Source organism: Anastrepha obliqua, chromosome 4 (genome assembly GCF_027943255.1).
Source record: "Anastrepha obliqua isolate idAnaObli1 chromosome 4, idAnaObli1_1.0, whole genome shotgun sequence".
Taxonomy (NCBI): Eukaryota; Metazoa; Arthropoda; class Insecta; order Diptera; family Tephritidae; genus Anastrepha; species Anastrepha obliqua.
In genome coordinates this window covers 56,671,356-56,695,303 of record NC_072895.1, presented here as the reverse complement: position 1 = coordinate 56,695,303, position 23,948 = coordinate 56,671,356, and the positions used below count along the sequence as shown (strand labels likewise).

The following is a 23,948-nucleotide window of genomic DNA, read 5'->3' as shown; positions in this document are numbered from 1 at the left end:
ATTGTTATAATTCATGCTTGCACATTTAACACGTGACACTTTATTTTTATTGGTTTGTTTAATATAAAAATCGCAATATTACCAGCCATTCACTGAATATTTACAACAAAGTAACTTTTCTTACTCTTCTTTGTGTGCAGTGCTCACGTCATCCCGTTGTCAAAATCGGCAAGAATAAGGTAGAGGTTTTCAGAAGGCGCCACCTTCTGTACTCTGTTGAGCGTGTTTATTCTGTGTTTATGTTTTAAAAGAGTGGCAGCACTATTATTGACAAACCACAAAAGTTCACTAGTGATTGTCAGATTTTTTCCTTTCATTCATTCAGTCTTTGTTTTTCATTGCATCTCGCTAAATATAAAAATTTAATAAGTCCGAACAAAAGGAAACTAAAATTTTTTAGTAACTAGTTAAGGGAAAAACCAAATCGTCGCGAATTCAATTCTGTGCCAATTATTTACTTATTTTAATTCCAATTTCATCCAATTTGTGTTCGTGCTAAAATATAAAGATTCGCTAAAAATCCAATAATTGTAAATATATCAATTTGTACGAAAAATTGTACAACGATTATTCAGAAGGGAGCGGCAGCGTGAAGGAGGAAACTTTAACTTATAGGAAAAAAACGTATAACAAAAATCGAAAACGGAGGAGCCAAATTACAGCAGCAAGCCGAAAGCACAAGCGACGGCGGCGTGGAAAACTTCAACGTTTAGCTAAGCTTGTACACTTTTGCAGCGCTGCCAACGTCAAGTTGAAGGATAAATTATAAAAAAATAATATCTACATATACTTATACACATATATTTTGATCAAAACAAGGCGCTGAACGCGTAATAGTAACAAAATTGAAAGGATGACTTCTAATTTGCGTCAAATCCCGTTGACCTGCAGCGGTCATACGCGCCCTGTGGTGCATTTGGATTTTAGTGACGTTTGCGAGAGCGGTTACTTTCTCATTTCAGCGTGTAAAGGTAAATTATTTCTACTTGTAAAATGTAATTAGTTTGTTTAAACATTCCTAACATTTTTAAGTAATCAAAATGAGAGCATATTGATATGCTGCCTTTTTGGTTGCGTATCTACAGTTTTTAGAAATTATAATTTATCTAGAAAAAATTTGTAAATGATGTAAATACACATTTAAATCGGCACTTCGATTCGGCTTAAAGGCAAATCCAACAGCTAAAGCAACAATTGCTGTAAATCTGCCGAGGTAAAATCTAGGCTTTTTTGCGGGAAGTACTATACAATTAGTATAGCTGTACATTGAATTGAAAGCGCTTTTTCATTAGTTTCATTGCCCAAGGTAAGCCTTGACCTACATGATTTGATGACGTTGTAAGTGATCACAGGCCAAATAAAATGTGCAAAATTAGTTGAGGCGAAAGGTGTACTACTCCAAAACGAAACTCGTTTTACACTTTTGTTCTGTCCTATCTGTGCTAACTACATACATACATGTATGTACATATACATATGTTTGTGCATGAATTTAGCCCAGCCGGTTGATTGGCTGGCAGTTGCTTATTATTGAATTCTACGCACTATAAACAATCAGTTCAAAAGATAGCTTGTTGTTCGTGGCCTCCGTCGATCCTCTGACTTCCCTGGGGCGCAAAGTATTTTACGAAATAGCTTACATTGCTTGCTATAAGTTAATGCACAATATTTCGCTGCAACTTGTTTCGCTTCTCGTTGATCGTTGCTGTATATCGCTCGTTTTACGTTTTGCACATACGGGAAGTACCTTGAAGCTGTCGCATGCTTTTTTGCTTTACCATTTTTGCTTGCAATTCATTTGTCTGTTTGGTGTTTCTTTTTTATTTGCTTTACATGCAATCAATTTTAATTATTGTAGAATGTTTTCTAACTTTTCCTTAATTTATTTACGTTGATAAAACACTCAAATTTGGTTATTATTATTATTAAAAATGCATACAGAGTATTAATGACCATTTGAACATGTGGCAAATGCCGCGACAGTTGGATTCTCCTATATCCATATGACCAGCAACATTTCGATATTAAAAAAAGGTGTTGCCGTTAGAACAACAACAACGATAGCAATTAATAATTTTAATATAACTAAATAGTTTTGTTTGTTAAATCGCGTGCCCATGTATTCTTAGTCAATATTTGAGTTTTGCCTTGTAAATAAGAATTCTAGAACAACCTACTATGGAAATATAACGAATATAGTTCCCTTTTTTTGCCTACATATTTGAAAAATTAAATAAAATTGATATGTAACACATGTTTGTATAGATACATACACATATTGTCATTAAAATAGGTACGCTGCCTTTATCTATCGATTTCCTTAAGGGGTTACGCCACTCTAGCTACTGTAAAAAAGCAGTTTTTTAAGGATTTTTTTTACATTGAAAGAAAGGTGCCAGGAAAAAACTTTTTAAGTATATTATTAAGCATGTATTTAAGTGTAATTACAAATATTTTTATTGAAAAATATTACAAAATGGCGCCTTTGGAGTGAATCTCTGAACGCGCCCTGCGAAAAAGGCACTTCACGGCAAGCAGTACAACTGACGTAAATGTCCACCTAAACCAAATTAAAAACATTCTTCTCAATCGACGTGAGTATAGCTGTAGAAATACGTACGGGATTTTAGAAATATTGAAATTTGTGTATTTTGCAGATGTTTGAAGTCAAAAGTAGAATTTTTCGTCTAAAATGGAACCGTTAATTGTTTATAAAAATTTTTCTAATTAATTAATAAAAAAATCCGTACGTATTTCAGTGCGGAATAATGTTCTAAAGATCCTTGTACAATTACAAGTGAAAATATTAAAAATTGTTTGTGTTATGCTGCTTGCCGTTTTGAAAAATCACGTTTTGAGATAAACACGCTTTAAATTTGAATAGTCGGTTCAGAGACGTCAGAGGCGCTCGCGCAAAAGTGCGAAATATTAGAGATAAACATTTTTTTCACGCATAGGACTTTTTGTTTTATATTCTAAAGAGTTTAAAGCATCTTTTAAGCAAAAAAAAAAAAATTTCGATATTTTGAAAATCCTAGAGTGGCCTAACCCCTTAAAGCTATTGAAACTTCTTCGGTTGTTGTTGTAGCAACATAAACATTCCCCATACATATATAGGGAATGCTGTTGAAGTAACAATCCTTGGCTGGATATAAATCCGGGTCGTTCCGGTAACGTAGAACCGACTGTTTTCGGTGTTTATTATCGGTCACTAAAATCATAAAGTGTAATTTTGCGTGACCTCTATAATATTTACTTTGCGGATAACTCTTGCATTTTAACTAATTAAGTGAGAAATATTGCATGTACCGCAAGTAGCGAATTAGATAATTCATTTAAGGGGTTATACGCAGTTATGAAGCAAATAAAAGACGGGTTGTCAAGGATTTATCCTGAAGAAACTTCAGAATATTTTAATTTGAAAATTTTTGGCGGTTATAAAAGCATCCTTCAAGAACGTAACAAAATTTTTTATTTATGAAAATGTTGATTATAGAGCGCGCTGCAGGCGATTTCTGGAACCTCCTTTAAAAAAAGACGATTTACGGTGTACATCGTAGCTCAGGATTGGATTATCTGAAATCAAAAAACCAAACAAATTTTGTTAATATATTAGATTATCTAGTAATTAATCGTTCGGCTAATCAAAATAGTGAATTTTCACAAAACGGCAGCTTTTAAAAGAAATGATTTCGATTTTTACGTTAAAATTGGCCGTAAATTGATTATAAAATGGAAAATAAGTATCAGATTTACAAAAGGAACGATTAATTACTAGAAAATGTATCTTTAAAGATTGAGTTAAAACGGTTGATCGATCAACCAAGCCGTTTTCGAGATATCGTGTACACCGACTTAAAAAATGCCGTTTTGAAAAAAACACGTTTAAAGTTTCAATACCTACCTTAAAACGTGCCGAGGCATCTCTACATATTTAGGTATAACTCCGAAAGTATTGCTTAGATCTACTTCAAATTTCGTGCGTATACTTTTGAATATACAGTGCACTCGCGATAACTCGAACTAATTAAAACAGGCGCTGTTCGATTTATCGAATTTGTTCGACTTATCAATTGAGTGTGCTATGTTAAAAAAACAGTCATCGATATCGATTTTTCGATCGATTGTTGAACATGGAAGCCAGTAGAAAATTTCTGTAGTATAGTTTCGTTATACGAATTACATTTTGGTCCATTGGCTGGATCAATGGTGTCGCATTCGGCGGCATAAACATAGTTAAAATTAAACCATCCTCGGACTTTAATTCGATTTCGTTGGGATGTGATTGGGCATTATCAATTAGAAGAAGAGCCTTCTCCGGTAGTCCCCCATCTTTCAAATATTTTCTTACCTAAATATTAAAGTCATTTAACTTGGTTAAAAAAATTGTTTTAATGAATCTGGATTTTACCTGCGGCACGAACGAATTATGAAACCAGTCTTTGAAAATCGCCGAAGTCATCCAGGCTGATTTGGAATTTTTGTTAAAATTTTTGAAAACACGAGGATTTCTTGCTTTGTCAATAACGAGAAGTTTAAGCTTATGGTTGCCGGTAGCGTTAGTGCAAGCCATAAATTGCCTTATCTTTCTTTTTTATAAGACTTATGGTGGACTTGGCTACCCCATATTCCTTCGCTAGAGAAGTAACACTACGTCCACGTTTAATTTTGTTAAGGACTTCAGCCCTCTCTTTTAATGTTAAACACTTCAACCTTTTACGATCCATTACTCACGTGCACTGATACACTACAAATGACAAATTTAAAGCAATTTGGCCAATGCAAGATGTTGTTCCCAGAAAACTAACGGGATATTAACGCCGAAATATTCATATGGACAATACAATAGTATACATATAATTTATATACATATACTAATATACATATATTATTACATATGTATCTATGTACAAAATGTACATGTTTGAAAAGAATGTGTGTAGGGGAGATCGGGGGGTTATGAGACGGGTTTTGTTTTTTGACCATAAACATAATATAACCTATCCATTTTTCTGCACATTAAAATTTTTTAATTGTGATTAAGTATAACAACACTTTGACAAAAGATTAATTTCTTAAAATTATAGAAAAATCTCTAAGTTTTGCCTGCCTGCTCAAAAATCATTTTTTTCGGATTTTCGCATGTTCGGGGGGTTGTGAGACACAAATTTCATCAGAAAGAAAACGGCCTGATTTTATAAAAATTTTTTATTTCAATCGTTAAAAAGGCATATATTGGCTTCTACAATATAATTGATATGAACAATATGAATAATATACCTAATCAATCAAGTCAATGAATATCCGAAAAAGAAAATATTAGATTAATCAGATTCACAATGGATGCAGGTGTAATAGCCGGCTGTTAAATTTGCACATTTCAAGTGAACAGGTCTATCGCAAGTATTACAGTGAATCGAATTGTTTCGGTTTAATTTTTTGGGCATTACACCTTTGCAGATAATACAGAAATGCGAGATACGGCTGTAGAATACTATTAAATGTTCCTAGATTACGGAAATAGCATGTCTCATGACCCCCCGAATACGCTGTCTCACGACCCCCCAATTGCTTTATTTTCAATGTGGCCACTGTTTTATGGATGCATTTAATATTTACGCAAAACTCTTGTTGTGGGTCAAAAGGCTACTCACCAAGGAAGGTTTTGATGCATGCACTTTTATAATTAGCTTGTTCAACAAAGTGTAAGAAACAACAAAAACGATTATCAGCAAAACTTTCAATCACACAAGTGGAGTCGCGGTATGAGGACACACAAATAACCTGCATGAACAAAATATTTGTCATGTAAATATTATGATTGAAAGCTAGCAAGAAGTTACGCAGATACCAGACAGATGCCGCGCTCTTCAGTTCAGGGCTGTGAGCGTGTCTCATGACCCCCCGTGTCTCACGACCCCCCGATCTCCCCTACAAATAAATTTGTTTTTTTGTTCGAGTTATAGCGCTTTTTTATTGTTCGAGTTACAAAGAAGTCAATAGGGGAAAAAATGTGTTCGAGTTAGCACGTCGTTCGACTTAGCGGCTATTCGAGTTACCGCGAGTGCACTGTATGTACATTACAAAAATGCAATAAAAAAATCGATTTTTTTGAAAGTCATAATTGCGTATAACCCCTTAATAACTAATAGTTAATATGAATTTCTTTCAAAGATAGGTCGTGTGCAGTATTGCACAGTTGAATTTCCTTAAGCCCAAATAATCCACAAACGGCGTGCTGCCTAAATGAAAACGACTTGCATTATACATATATATAATTGGCGCGTACACCCTTTTTGGGTGTTTGGCCGAGCTCCTCCTGCTATTTGTGGTGTGCGTCTTGATGTTGTTCTACAAATGGACTTGCATTACTGGTAATTTAATTGTGACTCTTGCCAAGAGGGATCCTTTTAAGTAATCAAAGGGCATTGAAGCTGGGTCAACAACGAGCAAAATACATTCATTTGAAAACGATGCTGGACGAAATATCAGACGGCTTAAAGGACAAGAGTTCACGGACGGGTTAACAAAGAAACAAAACAGTTAAGCATAGTGGTGGCAACATAATGGTTTGGGGATGGTTCTCTTGGTATAGAGTAGGTTTTTCATATTTTCATAACTAACAAAACGGGCAAATTTATTTATAAAGACACACTTCAAGAGGTGTTGCCTCCATTTGCTGAGGAGAATATGCCGCTTCGGTGACTTTTTATGCAAGATAATGACTCTTGATGTTAAAGTTAGGGATTGGCAAGCGAGTCACCGCATTATGGCATAAAATCAAAGACTATTGTATTCTACACCCACCGAAACCTGTCATTTGATTATCAATTTTATACGAAATTGAATACAAAAAGACATTGCCAATTATGGTGGACACAGTGGTTATTGATTAAACTTCATTAATTTTTAATAAAATCATTAAATTCGTTTTGTATCGTAGATGTTTCTATTTCGTATCTATTTTACCGACCAATTTCCTTTTCCTTTTTATTCCTATTAACACTAGTTTAAGTTTTAAAATATGAAACCTGTCATTTGATTATCAATTTTATACGAAATTGAATACAAAAAGACATTGCCAATTATGGTGGACACAGTGGTTATTGATTAAACTTCATTAATTTTTAATAAAATCATTAAATTCGTTTTGTATCGTAGATGTTTCTATTTCGTATCTATTTTACCGACCAATTTCCTTTTCCTTTTTATTCCTATTAACACTAGTTTAAGTTTTAAAATATGAAACCTGTCATTTGATTATCAATTTTATACGAAATTGAATACAAAAAGACATTGCCAATTATGGTGGACACAGTGGTTATTGATTAAACTTCATTAATTTTTAATAAAATCATTAAATTCGTTTTGTATCGTAGATGTTTCTATTTCGTATCTATTTTACCGACCAATTTCCTTTTCCTTTTTATTCCTATTAACACTAGTTTAAGTTTTAAAATATGAAATAAAAACTTTTATTATTAATTTAAAAAAATTGCATTTTCCATATGAAAGTAAGGAGTACCTATTTTAATGGCCGTATGTGTATGTATCTACTATGTACATTTGCATTTTATACGTCGTATATACACATTTCCTAATTGCTATTATCTGTTCCGACTATTTTCTCAAACATGTTTCTTTGTTATGCGTGACAGTTATGCTTGCAATGCAGCAAACAAATGCATATAAAATTGCAATTAAACAACCGACAGTCAGGTAGGCAGTCAGATCGATAAATAAAAAGAATTTATAATAAAAACGCCTGTTCACCTTGATTTAGAATATCTACACGATTAACACAAAGCACATCGACAGAGAGGGACGACGAATGCACAATTGCAAACAGATTTTAAGAAAAAAAATTGTTACGTAGAGGCGTGTACGAGTATACAGAGCACGCAAATTTACTAGATTTGCCAGCAGTGATGTTGTAATGCGCTAGGAGATCACTGAGCCGAAAATGTTAGCGTACTTCAAAATTTTATATTTTTCATAATTGTGAATGCCATTCTAGTAGTTGGACTACAAATAAGCTCTGGAATCATTTGAAATAACCTCTGGAATAACCACTTTTCCTCGAAAATTGTATCTCCACTTGTGGTAATAAGCCATATTAATTACGAAAATTGATCACTGCTACAACAACAACTATAACCAAATCCTTCATTTCCTGGGAACTGGATATAAGGCAATTATTTAACACATACTCGTAGTTATGCACAATGTTATTACAGCCTTCCTAGAAAATGCAGTAACACTTCAGTTGTAAGAGGTTTAATCTACACTATTGTACCATCTCGTCGAGATCAATTAATCATCCTACCCAAAAAAAAATCTCTGAATTCAAGCTGTCAAAAATGCTTTTAATTTGCTACTTATATTGTGATATTTTACGTTTATATGGAAACTTTTAGAGAGTGCATATTTAAATACCAAATGTCATACAAGTGATGCGCAATATATAATATATGCAGCACATTTGAAGTTTGAGTTTCTTTTTAGCAGTGTTTTGCTTTGACAACTGCCCTAGTTTCCCGTTTGACAGATGTTAAGTAGACAATTTCCAAGTGTGCCATTTTTTATTTCAATTTCATTCTGAACAAAAAAAAAATCATAGATATATAAACATTTTTATAGAATAGTCATTAACATACGCAATAATACTACAATACAATACATATTGGTGTTCTGTCTCTGCATTTTACGACAGTCGATTATACGTTACTGGAACGATTCAGGTTCATCTGCGAGCAAGGGCTATCAATTCTGCACCACTCCCCAAAGAATTTATTGACTCTGTTTTTATGTTCTTCCACAACAACAACAATAAAACAACAAAAACAAAAACCAAAAACAATATTCTTAACTGACTTGACGTCGGTATTTAGGGTTATCATTACTACATTAACACATTTTACCATTGTTTGGGATCAGTTATAAAAAAATGATGAAGCTAATATAACTAGATGAAATAATTGCCAGTCCCTAATTTATTTGAAGAACTTTCAAGTACAGGGTGGGCCAAATAAGACCTACTAATGCTACTACTACTACTATTAGCAGTAAGCGCAGTTGCTCCATCTTGTTGAAACCACAAATTATGATACTGCTCCGCCATTGGCCGCAAAAAGTTTTCAATCAATGTTCTGTAAGAAGCTCCTGAAATCGATTCCGGCGTTTCATCTTCATTTTCGAAGAAATATGGACCGATAACTCTAGTGGCCATAACACCGCACCAAACAGTACATTTAGATGGGTGCAACTGATGTTGGTGTGTTACCCTTGGATTTTCAGAGCCCCACAATCTATAGTTTTGTTTGTGGACATAACCATTTAAATGCAAATGCGCTTCATCCAACATCAAAACATTATTTAAAAAATCAATTTGGGTGGCTAATTGCGTAAAACGAATAGCGTATTGTAGTTGTTGTTGTTGGTCTTGCGGTAGGGTTCCATAATAAATTTCCAACAACTCAATTATAACCTACAAAAGAGAAAAATAAATATAAAGTTATTTGTGCTTAACATTAGTAGGTCTTATTTGGCGCACCCTGTACATATACATATATTAATGAAATTAAATAAATAACTGGAATCCACTTCGTAAGTAAATCATATCTTGGAGGCGTGTCATTATTCTGGATGACAAAATTCTGTAAATTGCAAAAAAATTCTGCTTTTTAAAATTCTGCTTTCTAAAATTCTGCTTTTTAAAATTCTGCTTTCTAAAATTCTGCATGTTTAATGCGAAAAATTCAGCTTTATTCGAGTTTTGTGATTTTCGTCATACAAGAAGTAACAAAATAAACATTTAATTCATAAATATACATATAGGTATGTTTAAACGATAACAATATTTTAGTTTAGCCAACTACAATATTTTTTGCAATTCTTTTTAAATATGTAGTATGACTTAATTCATTTCTTTTTTTAATAATTCTTCGCAGCTGCTCGTTTTGTTTTTAGAAGAGTTCTACGCAAAAATACGGTGGATTGCGTAGCCGAAGTTGGACTGATGAGGGTTATTTTTTTGAAGCGCGGCCGAAGGCCGCCCACGCGAAAAAGAGTTCTACGCAAAAATACTGTGGATTTTATCGAAACTGAAGAAAAAATTATTATTATTATTTTTTATTTAATATCTCGAATAATAATAAAAAATAATAATAATAATAAATTAAATAATTACATTACCTCTTTAACATTGTTAACATTGTATTTTAATACAGAATTTTGTAATACAGAATTTTAGAAAGCAGAATTTAAAATAAGCAGAATTTTAAAAAGCAGAATTTTGTTTTTAGAATTTTGTACAGACCGAATTTCGACACCAACCCTCATATCTTTCCTCTCATTTGTCCCAAAAACTCGTAGTGCCGATTTCTTCTAAATAAAATAAATAATAAAAATAGTGTTAAATTCTTGATTTTAGCAGGGGTTTTTTTGGAATATAAGTTTTTAATTCTTACCAAAATTACTGTGTGAACACGACTATTGGTGATCCGGCAAGATAATTACTTTGTAATATGTATTTGCATACCATAAATATTTGAACATAATAAATATATGTATTATACATACGTAAATATGTATGCAAATATATATTTTACAAAATCGAAACAATGTTTTAAAGCCCATTCTTATGTAACTATTGTATACTAATCATCACAACTACAAATACAACTGTACGTACATTAATCGACTAACGGAAATTGATGCGAAAAAACTGCTTTCTTAAAACTAAGTTTTAAAAGCACATACAAACATATGTATATTTTAAATTGAGTTTTGATTCGTGCATTTCCAAAGTACAACGTTTTCTGTTCAATAAATGAGTTATGAGTTGGTGTAGTTGTTGTAAAAGCAACGTGGATCAAAATAGATAGTGGTTTCGCTCTATGCTGCACTTACTTAGGTCTGCCACCAGTCGCGTAATCGGCTCACCAGCCAGTGAGTCGCACTCAGGTCGTTGGCATTGATGCAGTCATTGAGTCAAGGTTGCTTCCGCTTTTTTGTTTGGCGACGCCTGTTTGCCTGTTGCACTTTTTGCCATAGCTTACGTTGTCTGTTGCTTTGCGATTTGCTGCAATTTATTTCGCTTTGTACATTACAACTTTTGCAATACTTGTGCATGTTTATACGAGTATGCACGTATGTATCTATGTATGTATGTATGTTTGCACATTTATCTTTTTAGTTTTGAATAAATGTTTTTTTGTGTGATTTGTGTTGCTGGACAGGATTTCAACATTAAAGTTGGCCTTGCTGTTTTTCCCCTTTATAGATTGTATAGAGTGCAATGTTCAAGGTTTTTTCGAAGGAGATTCTATATTTAAAAATTATGTTAAAATTAAAGAGCTACGTTTTGCGATTTCCTAAAACGTTTCAGGATATTCTGCTTCTCACTACTTTTTAAATATATTTTTATCTTGTTAATAACATTTTACAAATAATTATCCTACTTCTGATTCTGTTTTATTATAAGTTTTTGTGACTATTTAAAGTATTCGTTGCTTACGTATGTATAAACCATCCACCGAATAATTAAAAATTAATCAACGTCAAAACTATCTACTTGAAGAAGTTATAGAAAATTGTATTTATACGATTTTTTAATATGGCCTATACTGTTTTTGTTAGAATATTAACTTTGAAATGAAAATGCACAATTCACTGAATTGACATACCATGCATTTCTCTTTTCAGATGGCAGTCCCATGCTGCGACAAGGTGATACCGGTGACTGGGTGGGAACATTCGAGGGGCACAAGGGTGCCGTTTGGGGTGTGGCGTTGAATAGGAATGCCACTTTGGCTGCTTCTGGTGCGGCGGACTTTACTGGAAAAGTTTGGAATGCCGTCACGGGCGGTGAAATCCACAGTTTTCAGCATAAGCACATTGTGAAAACAGTTGCATTTGATGCAAACTCAGAAAATATTGTCACTGGCAGCAATGAGAAATTGGTGCGTGTATTTAATTTGGAACAACCGAACGCCGAACCGGAAATGTATGCCGGTCATGCAGGTGCTCTGAAACGGGCACTCTTCTGTCGCGATGATAAATGCATATTGTCGGCAGCTGAGGATAAAACCGTACGTTTGTGGGATCGTTTAACTGGCAATGAGATACAGCGACTACAGTTTCCACATAATCCAAATAGTATGGAAATATCAGCTGATAATCACATTTTGACCATAACACATGGTTCGACCATCAGCTTCTGGGAGGTGGACACTCTCAAAAAGTTGAAAGAGGTGAAAGTGCCGACAAATGTGTCCTCAGCTAGTTTGCATCCAGACAAACATGTTTTTGTGTGTGGCGGTGAAGATTTTAAGATGTACAAATTTGACTATATAACTGGCAATGAAATTGGTAAGTTGCAAATAAAAAGTATTTCCGACATTGCCGTCAAAATCGCTTTCATGTTTGTTTCTTTTTTCTTCTTCGCCAGAATCGTTTAAAGGGCATTTTGGCCCAGTACATTCGGTAAAGTTTAGTCCAGATGGTGAACTCTATGCCAGTGGCTCTGAAGATGGCACATTGCGACTCTGGCAGACAACAGTTGGTAAGACCTACGGCCTCTGGAAGTGTACCGAACCGGGAGAATTGAATAATTCACTGAATTCTCCTCGCGAAGTACATGCGAACTAAAGAAGTATTCATTAATTGATGTGGCGCAATGGATAGGTGTACACAACCGACAAGTCCAGACCCATTCAGCATTAAGAATGAAACGAATTTTAAACTACTTTAAATTTATTGATCTTTTCATTAATTTACAATCAAAAAAATTATCGTTTTGCAAAACTATTATTTTATAAAACATACCAGAGTGAATGATTTGTAATGAATTTGGAAATTTTTTTAAAAGACAACCAGAGTTCCTGGCTAAAGTAAAAACTCACACTTTTGTATAAATTCATTTACTTTTGCGATATTAAGTAGCTGGCAAAATACTGAACTTAAAATGCGACTTATGCAAAGAATTTCAAATTGCTTCGCCATTTTTACTTAAATATTATAGACAGAAGAGCGGGTTGAGCATATTTTAGTATGTAATACAGTAAGTGATTTGAAATAAATACGTACACATTGTCCTACTTGGCAAAATTGGTTTTTTTTTTCAATTTTGAAAGAAAATACTTTTAATCGAACAATTGATGAATGTAGGATTTATACATGAGTGCCCGTCGCCCAACCATGTAGGTAGATTGTTGTGAAGTTAAGAACACTGCCTCCTTGGCGTATTTCTGGCCTCTGCTGCAGATGATCGAACCAGCGCGATAGATTTAAATAGTTTTCTTTTTCCACGGGTGAAAGAGATTTCTAAAATTAAAACAGAAAATTGAGAAGTATAGTAGTTTTTTAACAGTTGACGTAAAGGTAACAGTAAAGGGTTTTCCAATAAGAGGTGTTATTTTGATAAAAGATCAATGGTTTCGTTACTTGTTTGGCACGTAGCGCCGTCTTGTTGAAAATAAACGTTGCCTTGATCAATACCATCCAATTCCGGCCGTAAAAAATCGTTAATCACCTCTCGATAGCGCAATCCATTTACCGTAACTGTTGCTCCATCTTCATTTTCGGAAAAGTAAAGTCCAATGACTCCGCCGGACCATAAACCGCACCAAACAGTCACACGTTGAGGATTGAGAGGCTTTTCAAACATAAATATTGGATTTTCTGAGCTCCAGAACCGACAATTTTGTTTGTTGATGAAGCCACCGAGGTGGAAATGGGCTTCATTACTCAAGATGATTTTTCGATGGAATTCTGGCTCATTTTCATGCATTTCAACGACCCAATCAGCAAAGGCACGACGTTGTTGATGATCGGCCGGCTTGAGTTCTTGTGTTAACTGGTCTTTATAAGCCTTAAACCCAAATCTTTATGCAAAATACGGTGTAATGACGTTTATGGAATGCCTAATTCCAAAGAACGACGAGGAATGGAAAAACCTGGGGTTTCTTCAACACTTTCGGCTATAACAGCAATATTTTCAGCTGTTCTTGAGCGACGTGCACGGGTTTTATTCTTCACATCACTAACTTGTCCCAACAGCTCGAATTTTTTCACCAATTTATGTATTGCGGTCCGACAAGGTGCTTCACTTTCACCTTTCACTTTTAATAGTCAAATATCAAAAAATGACATTTCAAAAGTGACATCTACCGAAATAGCGGACTATTCAAAATAACACCTGTTATTGGAAAATCCTTTAGCTAATAACAATGAGCTCTTCTAGCATAAATCTTGAAAGCAAGAAGAAATAAATGAAAAGACCTTTTTGCTTTTTGAAGGATGAAATAACGAGTCTATGTATTTGCGAATCTAATGCTAGATTATTTTCTGGCCAAGCGAAGCTGTGTTTGTCTGCTAAATAGTGGATTGCAAGATGCTTTCTTCTATTAATAATACGTTGACGTATAACTCGCGCTTAACTCTCAACCCGTAATTAAAAAGCGAGATTTCCCACACAAAATTTCTCTTCCAAAATCGAGATTATAAAATAATCCTAGATAATAACCATTCTTTTTAACATACAACTTTGTGTTTTCTGTGTAATACATAGATCATTATCTTTGCAAGTGTAAAGAAAAACGTCAAAGTAAAAACTATAAATAAAATGGATGTCGGCAAAGAAAACAAGTTTGTAGACATAGTTCTAATAAAATATTTGTTAGGTGTTAATAACTATGCATTCATATAACAGAAAAAAGCGTGTATCCAGAAATGTGTGTCCTCTTATTACTTATTTCTTATAAAATGTAATTCGAATTTCGAATGCGTATTGCTGCCATAATTTTTTGAAACCTCAGTAAACGTCGTATACTGATTTCGTCCAACTGCTTATTATTAGCAGCCGATTTCGCAATTAAATTAGCTATTCCTTCTCCTTGTATTTTCTTCATATCGTCAAAAATAATTAAACAAACCAAAAATACCGAAATATTTCACTAAAATAATTTCTATGAAGAAAAACCTTTCACAACAGTATTGACAGCTGATTGTCTATTTTGCAGGTAATCTTCCATAAGTTAACGGGTAGATTAATTTTGTGGATTTATTGGTAATTAATGCATATGTAAACGTACTTAAAGTCTTCAAGGCACTCACCATCAAATTGTAGATAGCATAGAAGATAGCCAAATCGGCTAGTGTAATGAAATATCCTACTAAATAGGATTTAGTGCTGAACAGTTTATTGAAATCACGCAGCAGTTGTTGTGATACGTGCTTGTCTTTACAACCTGGCGCTGCGTACAATACAGCAAATTCAATCCACTGATACACTTCGGCACTAATTTCACATGTCGCTGAACTATTGTAAGCTATTTCAGATTTTGATTCCTGTGCAAGAGTATTGAGGATAGTGGCAAAGCCCGATACCGTTTTGTTGTTGTTAGTGCGTGTGATGACCTAAAATTAAATTTCGATTTACTAAGAAATAACACCAAGTCAAGTAAAAAATTATATATGTAATACCTTTTCAGAATTGAGATTCACTTCGCCGGCTGGTACACCGAGAGAATTCGCTATTTTGGTTATTGTCTCGACTTCACACATTTTACAAACTTTCGTTGGCAATTTATGTTTTCTTTTATTTATCTAATTATCAATTCGGAATAATAATTTTGCCTACTCCACGTGAAATTTTTTTGGTCAACTTAATGTTTATTAAACAGCTGTCTGCCAGAGCGCTACCAGATTGCTAAATTTGCATCATTATATTTATTTATTATTGCTTCGGAGACTTTTGCCAATTGAAAAATGCAGCGATAATGTGACATTCTCTAAATACTTTTTAACTAATTATTTACAGAATTTTTCTTAATACATTTGCTAAATCCGATTTGGACTTCCTGATTTGTGTGTTTGTGTAATCGCCTCATAGGTGATATCATACTGCAGAAGAAATATGAATACGGTGGACATGGTGACAAGTAACTAAAAGTTTTGTAATAAGTTGTTTGTATCAGAAATATAAATTTAATTACTACTTTTAGTCTTACTGATGTAATAAAGTTCATATTTAATTCTGCAACTCCACATACAATATTAGTTCTTGTATTTATAATTAATTGCAATGTAAATTGGGTGACCTGCAAATAAATAATAAATTTATAGAATATTTAACGAATACCAGTTGAGCATAACTAACGTACAGTTTCTTCCATTTCCGAGTTTTGCAGTTCTATTTCATTCATTATTATTGCTGTTTGTTTTTTCTAAAAATAAGTTAGTAAAATGTAAATAATGGGAAGTCAAAATGTGTCCTTGGATATAATTATTGTAATTTATATTAAGCCTACCACTCATGTGCAGTCCTTAACCGGGCTTAATAGGGCTCTGAACAGCTTCATGATTGTTAAACCATTCAGCTATTGAGCTTAAGTTTGTGATTGATTAAATAGTTATTAATTGTACTCTGCGTTTTTTTATTAGTCTCCACTGAATTCTACAATTCTCCCCAGATTTTCGAAACGAATAGTCTGTTCTGAGCTTCACAGAACTTAAATCTCTTTATTACTGGCTTCCGTCCGCCTCTGATGTATCAGACTAAGCTTGCTTCGCTGCAGCAAGAACATAATGGATTTTCAAATTAATAAATAATCTCTGGAGTGCCTACAAGCACGTAATTTAATAACTGTTGTTGTAGCAAAATTTCCCGTAAACGCTAAGAAAATGATGCTGAAGTGATAGCGAAGGGACGTAAAATCGACTGTTGTGGGAACGTAACTCAATAATTTATTACCCTTTTCTCATACAATGAGACCTCAATCTCTCTAAGCTAAGGTGCAGGTTGGCTTATAAAACTTGTCCTTTCGCTATTCTTTCAACTTAATCGCTATTACTAGAAATCAGCTGTGCCGACGGTAATAATCATGTACAGTTAGTAACAGAAGTAAGTATACACCGGATACGTTTTCAATTTTCCCCCAATCGATTTCTTCAAACAACCTAAGTGATAACAAAATTGTGTTTAATTTACATGAATGAAATACAAAAATCATATTTAATCCAAGTAATGACAATATTTTAAAAAGGAGCAAAATTATAGCTTTTTGATGTGATAACGTCTTATAATTCGATTTAACAGGCTGCACGCACGAAAAAATGTGTCGTTACCTTGCTCATATGTAGTTACCTTGCTCATTAGTGTTACCTTGCTCTTTAGTGTTACCTTGCTCATATTAGTGTTACCTTGCTCATTGCATTGAATGAACTGCAAGCGAAAGCGCGGAAGGAACGACAAAGCAAACAAAGCAAACGAACGGCAACGTTCGACATCTTGCTCTCCCCTACTTAAGTGAGCGTATATATGTATGTATATGCGCATATGTACATATTTAAATTCACGTATTTGTATTTGCATATGCCTTCTTATTGATTATTATTAATTTGATTTACTTGAAGAATTTAAAATAAAACCAAGTTTGTTAATAATACCTGTTGTTTTAATGTTATTATTATTATTTTTTTATTATATATGAAGGAAAAAATGTATGGTAATATTTACCATATACCTTATAAGATATGTTGTCTATACTAATATTATAAAGAGGAAAACTTTGTTTGTTTGTAATGAATAGGCTCAAAAACTACTGGACCGATTTTAAAAATTCTTTCACCATTCGAAAGCTACATCATCCACGAGTAACATGGATTATATTTTATTTTGGAAATAGGGCTCGAGATATAGGTCAAAACGTGGACCCGGGTAACCTTCGGATGTGTATGTACGATATGGGTATCAAATGAAAGCTGTTGATAAGTGCTTTAATACGGGGTAATTTTCATACCTATTGATGACTAGGGTCTGGAAATATATGCCAAAACGTGGACCCGCCGTGTCTTTGCACCGAATTAAACCAAACTTACACACATTGTTAAGGAGGTATTGAAGATGGTTTCCGTATAGTTTGGATACCTATTGGTAGATAGGGTCTCGAGATATAGGTCAAAACGTGGACCCGGGTAACCTTCGGATGTGTATGTACAATATGGGTATCCAATGGAAGCTGTTGGTGAATGCTTTAGTTCAGAGTATTTCCATCCGCTCCGTGACTAGGGTCTCGAGATAGAGACCAAAACGTGGACCCTAGAATGTGTTTGTACAATATGGATATCAAATGAAAGCTGTTGATAAGTGCTTTAATACGGGGTAATTTTCATACCTATTGATGACTAGGGTCTCGAAATATATGCCAAAATGTGGACCCGCCGTGTCTTTGAACCGAATTAAACCAAACTTACACACATTGTTAAGTAGGTATTGAAGATGATTTCCGTATAGTTTGAATACCTATTGGTAGATAGGGTCTCGAGATATAGGTCAAAACGTGGACCCGGGTAACCTTCGGACGTGTATGTACAATATGGGTATCAAATGAAAGCTGTTGGTGAATGCTTTAGTACAGAGTATTTTTCATGCCGCTCCGTGACTAGGGTCTCGAGATATAGGTCAAAACGTGGACCCGGGTAACCTTTGGTTGTGTATGTACAATATGGGTATCAAATGAAAGCTGTTGATAAGTGCTTTAATACGGGGTAATTTGTTATGTTATGTTATGTTATGTTGTGTTGTGTTGTGTTGTGTTGTGTTGTGTTGTGTTGTGTTGCGTTATGTTGTGTTGTGTTGTGTTGTGTTGTGTTGTGTTGTGTTGTGTTGTGTTGTGTTGTGTTGTGTTGTGTTGTGTTGTGTTGCGTTGTGTTGTGTTGTGTTGTGTTGTGTTGTGTTGTGTTGTGTTGTGTTGTGTTGTGTTGTGTTGTGTTGTGTTGTGTTGTGTTGTGTTGTGTTATGTTATGTTATGTTATGTTATGTTATGTTATGTTATGTTATGTTATGTTAAAGTATATGTTATGTTAATGTTAACTCATTCTCTATATCCATACAAAATATGTATCAAACAAATAAAATTAAAATTTTCTCTTGAAAAATGCAACCATTCAATCAGTATTTTCTTATGACGTTATCACGTTAAACTATCGTCAGTAAATCGACTTTGCAGACAACCTCTTTTTTATATTAAACTTTATAAAAATTCATGTCTCAAAAGTAAGTATACAGTTCATCATATTATTAGTTTGTGAAATCAAAAACATAATTAAAATCAAGTCCTAGTATTTGGTAGGATAACCGTTAGACAATACAATCGCTTTAAGTCGTGATGGCATTGAGTTCACTAAGTTTTCAGTTACAGCTGGTGGTATTTTATTTCATTCCTCTTGAAGGACGTTTTTCAGTTGTTCCTTATTTCTAATCGGATGCTTACGTATTTGCCGCTTTAAATGCTCCTATAAATGTACCAACCTAATCCGGGGACTGTGGCGGTGTTTTCAGCTGTTTTCGCACATTGTATAACAGCCACTCTCGTACAATGTTGGATGTGTGCTTGGGGTTATTATCCTGCTGGAAGATAAACGTTCCTCCAAGGCCCAATTTCGTAGAGCTTTCTTTTAAAATATTTTTCAAAATATTTAAGTAACCATATCGGTCCATAATATTTTCGATAAATACCAAGTTTCCAACACCGTTCGCAGCCATACATCCCCAAACCATGCCAGAGCCCCCTCCATGCTTCACAGTGCCGGTCATATTGTTTGGATCCAATTCCGCGTTAACTTTTCTTCAAACTTTTTCACGGCCATCAGATCCATAGATACTGAACTTACACTCATCAGAAAATATGACTTGGTTCCAAAACGTTTGGTCATATTTTTCATGATCTTTTGCGAATGAAATCCGTTTACTCCGATTGACACTACTCACGAAGAGCCTTTTCCTAACACTGCGCCCATGATAACCAGCATTATGCAAAGCCCGGCGAATAGTTGGGTGCTAAATTGTTTTCCAGTCTCATTTTCAATTTTATATTTCAATTTGGGGCACTTATTTTGGGGTTTGTCCTGATTTTCCGTACGACTTAGCTTTTTTCTCGGGGACTTAAGAGCGGCGGACGCCCACAACGCTCTTTATTTGTGGTTCTTCCCGCACTTTTATATTTATTCACAATCTTTTTATTATAACTGTAGCAAAACTCCTATCTATCAAACGACCGATTTTTCGCAATGATTTATGCTCCTTGTGATATATTATACTCAGTTTTTTAAATATTCAGAAAGCTTTTTTCCTTTTGATGACATTACTAAAAATGTCACAAAAATTAATACAAAACGTACTGCCCTAAATTTTTATACTCACATATTTAAGGCGCATATGAAAGGTTATCCCAGTTTTTTAATTAAATTTTTATTAAGAATTAATTCAAAAAAGCTAAATTAGAATGCAATGCGCTCGATTTAACCAAACTATTTTAAAATATATGTTAAAAATTAAAGTTGTACAATTTCAATAAGAAACTTTGCACCGGGCATTCATCTTCTCATTTTGAATTCAATGCAAATAGGTTTTTATTTATGTATGTAAGTATGTAAGTTTGTATGTAAGTATGTAAGTTTGTATGTAAGTACAAATTTATTAATGCAAAATTTGTAATCAAATTAAATAGTAGAAAAGAAATGTGTGCATTTTGTAATTACTAATTAATCCTTCAATATTGAGTTCATATTCATATCTAGTAAATTTTGAAAGGCCTTGTAAGTATTCGTCCGTCAGACTGTTACTGTTGATGCGACTTGATTGCTTAAAATTTGTCTCTCGATTGAGCACGATCACAGCAAGGTAATAAGCGTCAGCATAACTGCTTCATATATTACGGAAATGCAAGTGTGAAAGCAAAGCGTGTCTATATAATGACCAGTTCTGGTTTAAATTAAGAATCAGGTTTTACCGCCGTTTGTTATAAACAAACCGCTCTTATCTCCCTTATTACCTCAGAAATCAGCGGAGAGCCGATTAGCGCTTGTTTAAAGTGATTCATGGTGAAAAAATTTTTAGAGGTGTACTATCTAGCAGACCGTTATTCGGCTCTGAGCGAATTTAGCTTTAGCTTAGTGAAATACGAATGGCGTAGAATCCAAAGGTCCCCTCAAATTTTTTTTTCAACATAGCTAACGAGCAAACCTGGTTTCTATCATCTTTGAAAGTGATCAGTAATTTTTGTTGTTGTTTTGTTTGTAAACATTAGGAGAGAAATGTTGCAAAATTGCAGATTGCAAAAACAAAACACATGCAAGTTTTATTTTCATACAACTGCACCGAAAAATGCATTGAAATTATAAAATTCAGATAAAGTTGCTTAAAAGAGCTAAAGTTTCAAATAAATCTGATAAATTTCGAGTTAACATACCTGCCCCTGCACACCATAGTTGTAATAAAGTATAAGAAACATCTTGGAAATATGCATGGCCGTCCAAATTACCGAATACATAATCCATGAAAATGTTGAGTTATTCGTATCATCCACGTATTTGTAAATCAAGAAAACATTCACCGACAAGTTCGTGACGGATCCAATATATACCAACACCAGTGAGAGCGCAAACGAATTGTTCACCTCCTTTGTAAATACTTGTAGTGCCGAATAGAGTATTCGAATGCTTTGTAACCTTTGACGTAAGTCCCTTGGATCCTTCTTTTGCGTAAGCTCACTGTGCAGTATTTCGTTAAGCCAAATTGCACGTTGCGTGATGGCATACAGTAATGTGTAGTATTGTACGAGCGAGCAACATATTATGAGATTCGGCAACAAATAAACGATTACACTGCGAATATAGTTCAGAATATTACAATCGCTGTAGAAGTAGTCGACAATAAGAGTTGAAATTAAATATAACGTTATCAAACCCAGATGACTTCTTATGAAGCGCCTCAGTTGTTGATATTGCGGCTGTTTGCCGAAGGAAATTAATTTGTGATCGAATTCTGCTATGGTACGCAAGAAGCGAGCGCACTTGTGATGAGCCCAATAAGTGGCCAGTATAATTTGGAGTACATGTCCCAAATAAACTATATATTCAGCAAAGTATAGCGGCTTTTGCACTGTGGGCAAGTCAATATTCGATAGCGTGTATTCGCTGTAAATGTTCACAACGAGAATGGCGTAAATGACAGTGCACCAGGTGACGTGGAGTAACTTTAAAATATGATCGCTCAGCTTGCTGGTCGGTAAATGTCGATGGACGCCATAAGGCAGGCATGCAAAAAACTCAGAGAGTAACAAAAAATTATATACTGAACGATATAGATACACTTCCACTTCGTTGACGGTACTTTTCACACTAGGGAGAAAAAACTGGGTTCTCTTCTGTGACTTTTTTCTGGTCTTAGTGCTTCCTTGTACTATTGCAGACAACATTCTGTAAACACCAGTCGAATCCTAGTACTGACAGCAGGAGTTTTATGTCTTTAACGGTGCAGCACAAAATGCATTCATTAATTGTTTTCTTTGATTAATGATTTCCAGTAGCTAATTTGTATTTAGCATGAAAATCTACATAAATTCGTACATATGTGTATGTATATAAGTATATGTATGCCCACATGTCTGCGAGCTATTTAGGGTACTCACAATTTCGATTTAAAGTTAATAGATTTTAATTAATGCATACTCACACACACTTATCACTCAGTATTTTTTAACAAATAGGTACATATATGCTATATTTGCACATATGTATATACATGAAAGTTATATCCATGTATATGTACATATATGTAAATATATTATATAAAGTACTCTAATTTTGGGCAAAATCGAGCTTTATTTACTGGGCACACGTTTTATTTGCAAATTAACCGCATTTTGGTGACTTCAATATCACCGTTATATTGGAATTAGAAAGAATAAAGAAAGTTGAGCATATCGTGGTTCCACTGCTCGGCGCCCAGTAAATTTGATATAATCGGATATGAACTGCGGATAATTGCGGATTTTTGTTTAGAGTTTTTGTCATGAATCGAGATCATGTAATACGAAGACCGTGTTTGTTATTGTTTTTGTGGAAAAAGTATGTGACGTCCCACTTTTGAAGTTTGTTTTTTTGTTTTTGTTTACACTCCACTGTTTGTTGGCGGATTCATAGTGATTTTTTGACTGATTTCGATAAATATGTATAAGTATCCGAATGAAATGTTCGTTAACTAGATGGAATAAAAGTTCCGATTAAGGCAAACCTGTGCCTTTGTTTGGTGCACTGTTGTAGTCAAAGCGTTGTTTGCTCTCTTTTTGACTTCTGCTATATTTTATTTATTTTATTCTCCTTATATCCAATAATTTAGACTTTGGTTACTAAAACACACTTTTCGTTCGTGTTTCTTCTACACATCAGCAATACGCGTTCTTGGCTTGTTTTTAATTTTTGTTTAAAAACGTTCTTTACTTAGACACTCTCTTATTTCTCTTGAACAGCTTATTTACAATTTTGTCACGGTTATATTGGGCTCTTTATTCCGTTTCAATCGGTGCAATTTTATATTCTATCGTTCTTGGGAGGACGCGGGCTTTGAAGTGTTCGCGACAACATCGCACCTACATATGTAGTTGCAACAATAACGGAATACAAGATTGCGCCATCCCAGGTCGTGACGTCAGCACAGAAATAAAATAAACGAAGAATAATCCAATGCCAAATTTGCCAAGTACAAAAGTAACTGTTGTGTATTGCGCCAACTGTGTATTCTCTTCATGGTGGTTGTATATCAAGAATGGTACTAGTGGTTCCGGGCGAGATCGGCCTTTATTGCTTGCTTGATATTTTACAACTGAACTTACAAATTAGTTAAATTCTAATACCAAGTCTAAGAGCTAAGCTCGTGTGCTTGCAACGTGATCGGTACTTTGCTGAGTAGGCGTTTCCCACGGGAACGCCAATCTCTGCTCTGGTATTTTCTCAATGACTTTTTGGTTGCACGTGTGGAGTGTTAGGATGACGTCATATTTTGGTTGGGTTGTGTGAAGTATTGCTTTAATTACGCCCTTTTGGTTGTACGTGTCGAGTCTTATGTTGACGTCATATTTTCGTTGGGTTGTGTGAAGTATTGC

General features: G+C 34.3%; 3 protein-coding genes across 3 annotated transcripts; 1 reads left to right on the top strand and 2 right to left on the bottom strand.

Moving 5' to 3' along the window:
- The first annotated feature begins 311 nt into the window (after positions 1-311).
- LOC129244459 (serine-threonine kinase receptor-associated protein) lies at positions 312-12,906 on the top strand. The gene is made up of 3 exons (XM_054882097.1): positions 312-971; positions 11,707-12,372; positions 12,452-12,906. The coding sequence occupies exons 1-3, from the start codon at positions 854-856 to the stop codon at positions 12,649-12,651; spliced, it is 984 nt and encodes a 327-aa protein (XP_054738072.1). The 5' UTR covers positions 312-853; the 3' UTR covers positions 12,652-12,906.
- On the bottom strand, positions 12,739-15,693 carry LOC129244460 (eukaryotic translation elongation factor 1 epsilon-1). Its single transcript, XM_054882098.1, has 3 exons — positions 15,487-15,693; positions 15,118-15,420; positions 12,739-13,326 (listed from the first exon to the last, which is right to left on the bottom strand). Exons 1-3 carry the CDS (start codon positions 15,565-15,567, stop codon positions 13,174-13,176), a joined length of 537 nt encoding a protein of 178 aa, XP_054738073.1. The 5' UTR covers positions 15,568-15,693; the 3' UTR covers positions 12,739-13,173.
- A 150-nt stretch (positions 15,694-15,843) lies between these two features.
- Positions 15,844-22,262, bottom strand: LOC129244168 (putative gustatory receptor 59f). Its single transcript, XM_054881782.1, has 4 exons — positions 21,255-22,262; positions 16,167-16,229; positions 16,014-16,103; positions 15,844-15,948 (listed from the first exon to the last, which is right to left on the bottom strand). Exons 1-4 carry the CDS (start codon positions 22,260-22,262, stop codon positions 15,844-15,846), a joined length of 1,266 nt encoding a protein of 421 aa, XP_054737757.1.
- Positions 22,263-23,948: the final 1,686 nt, after the last annotated feature.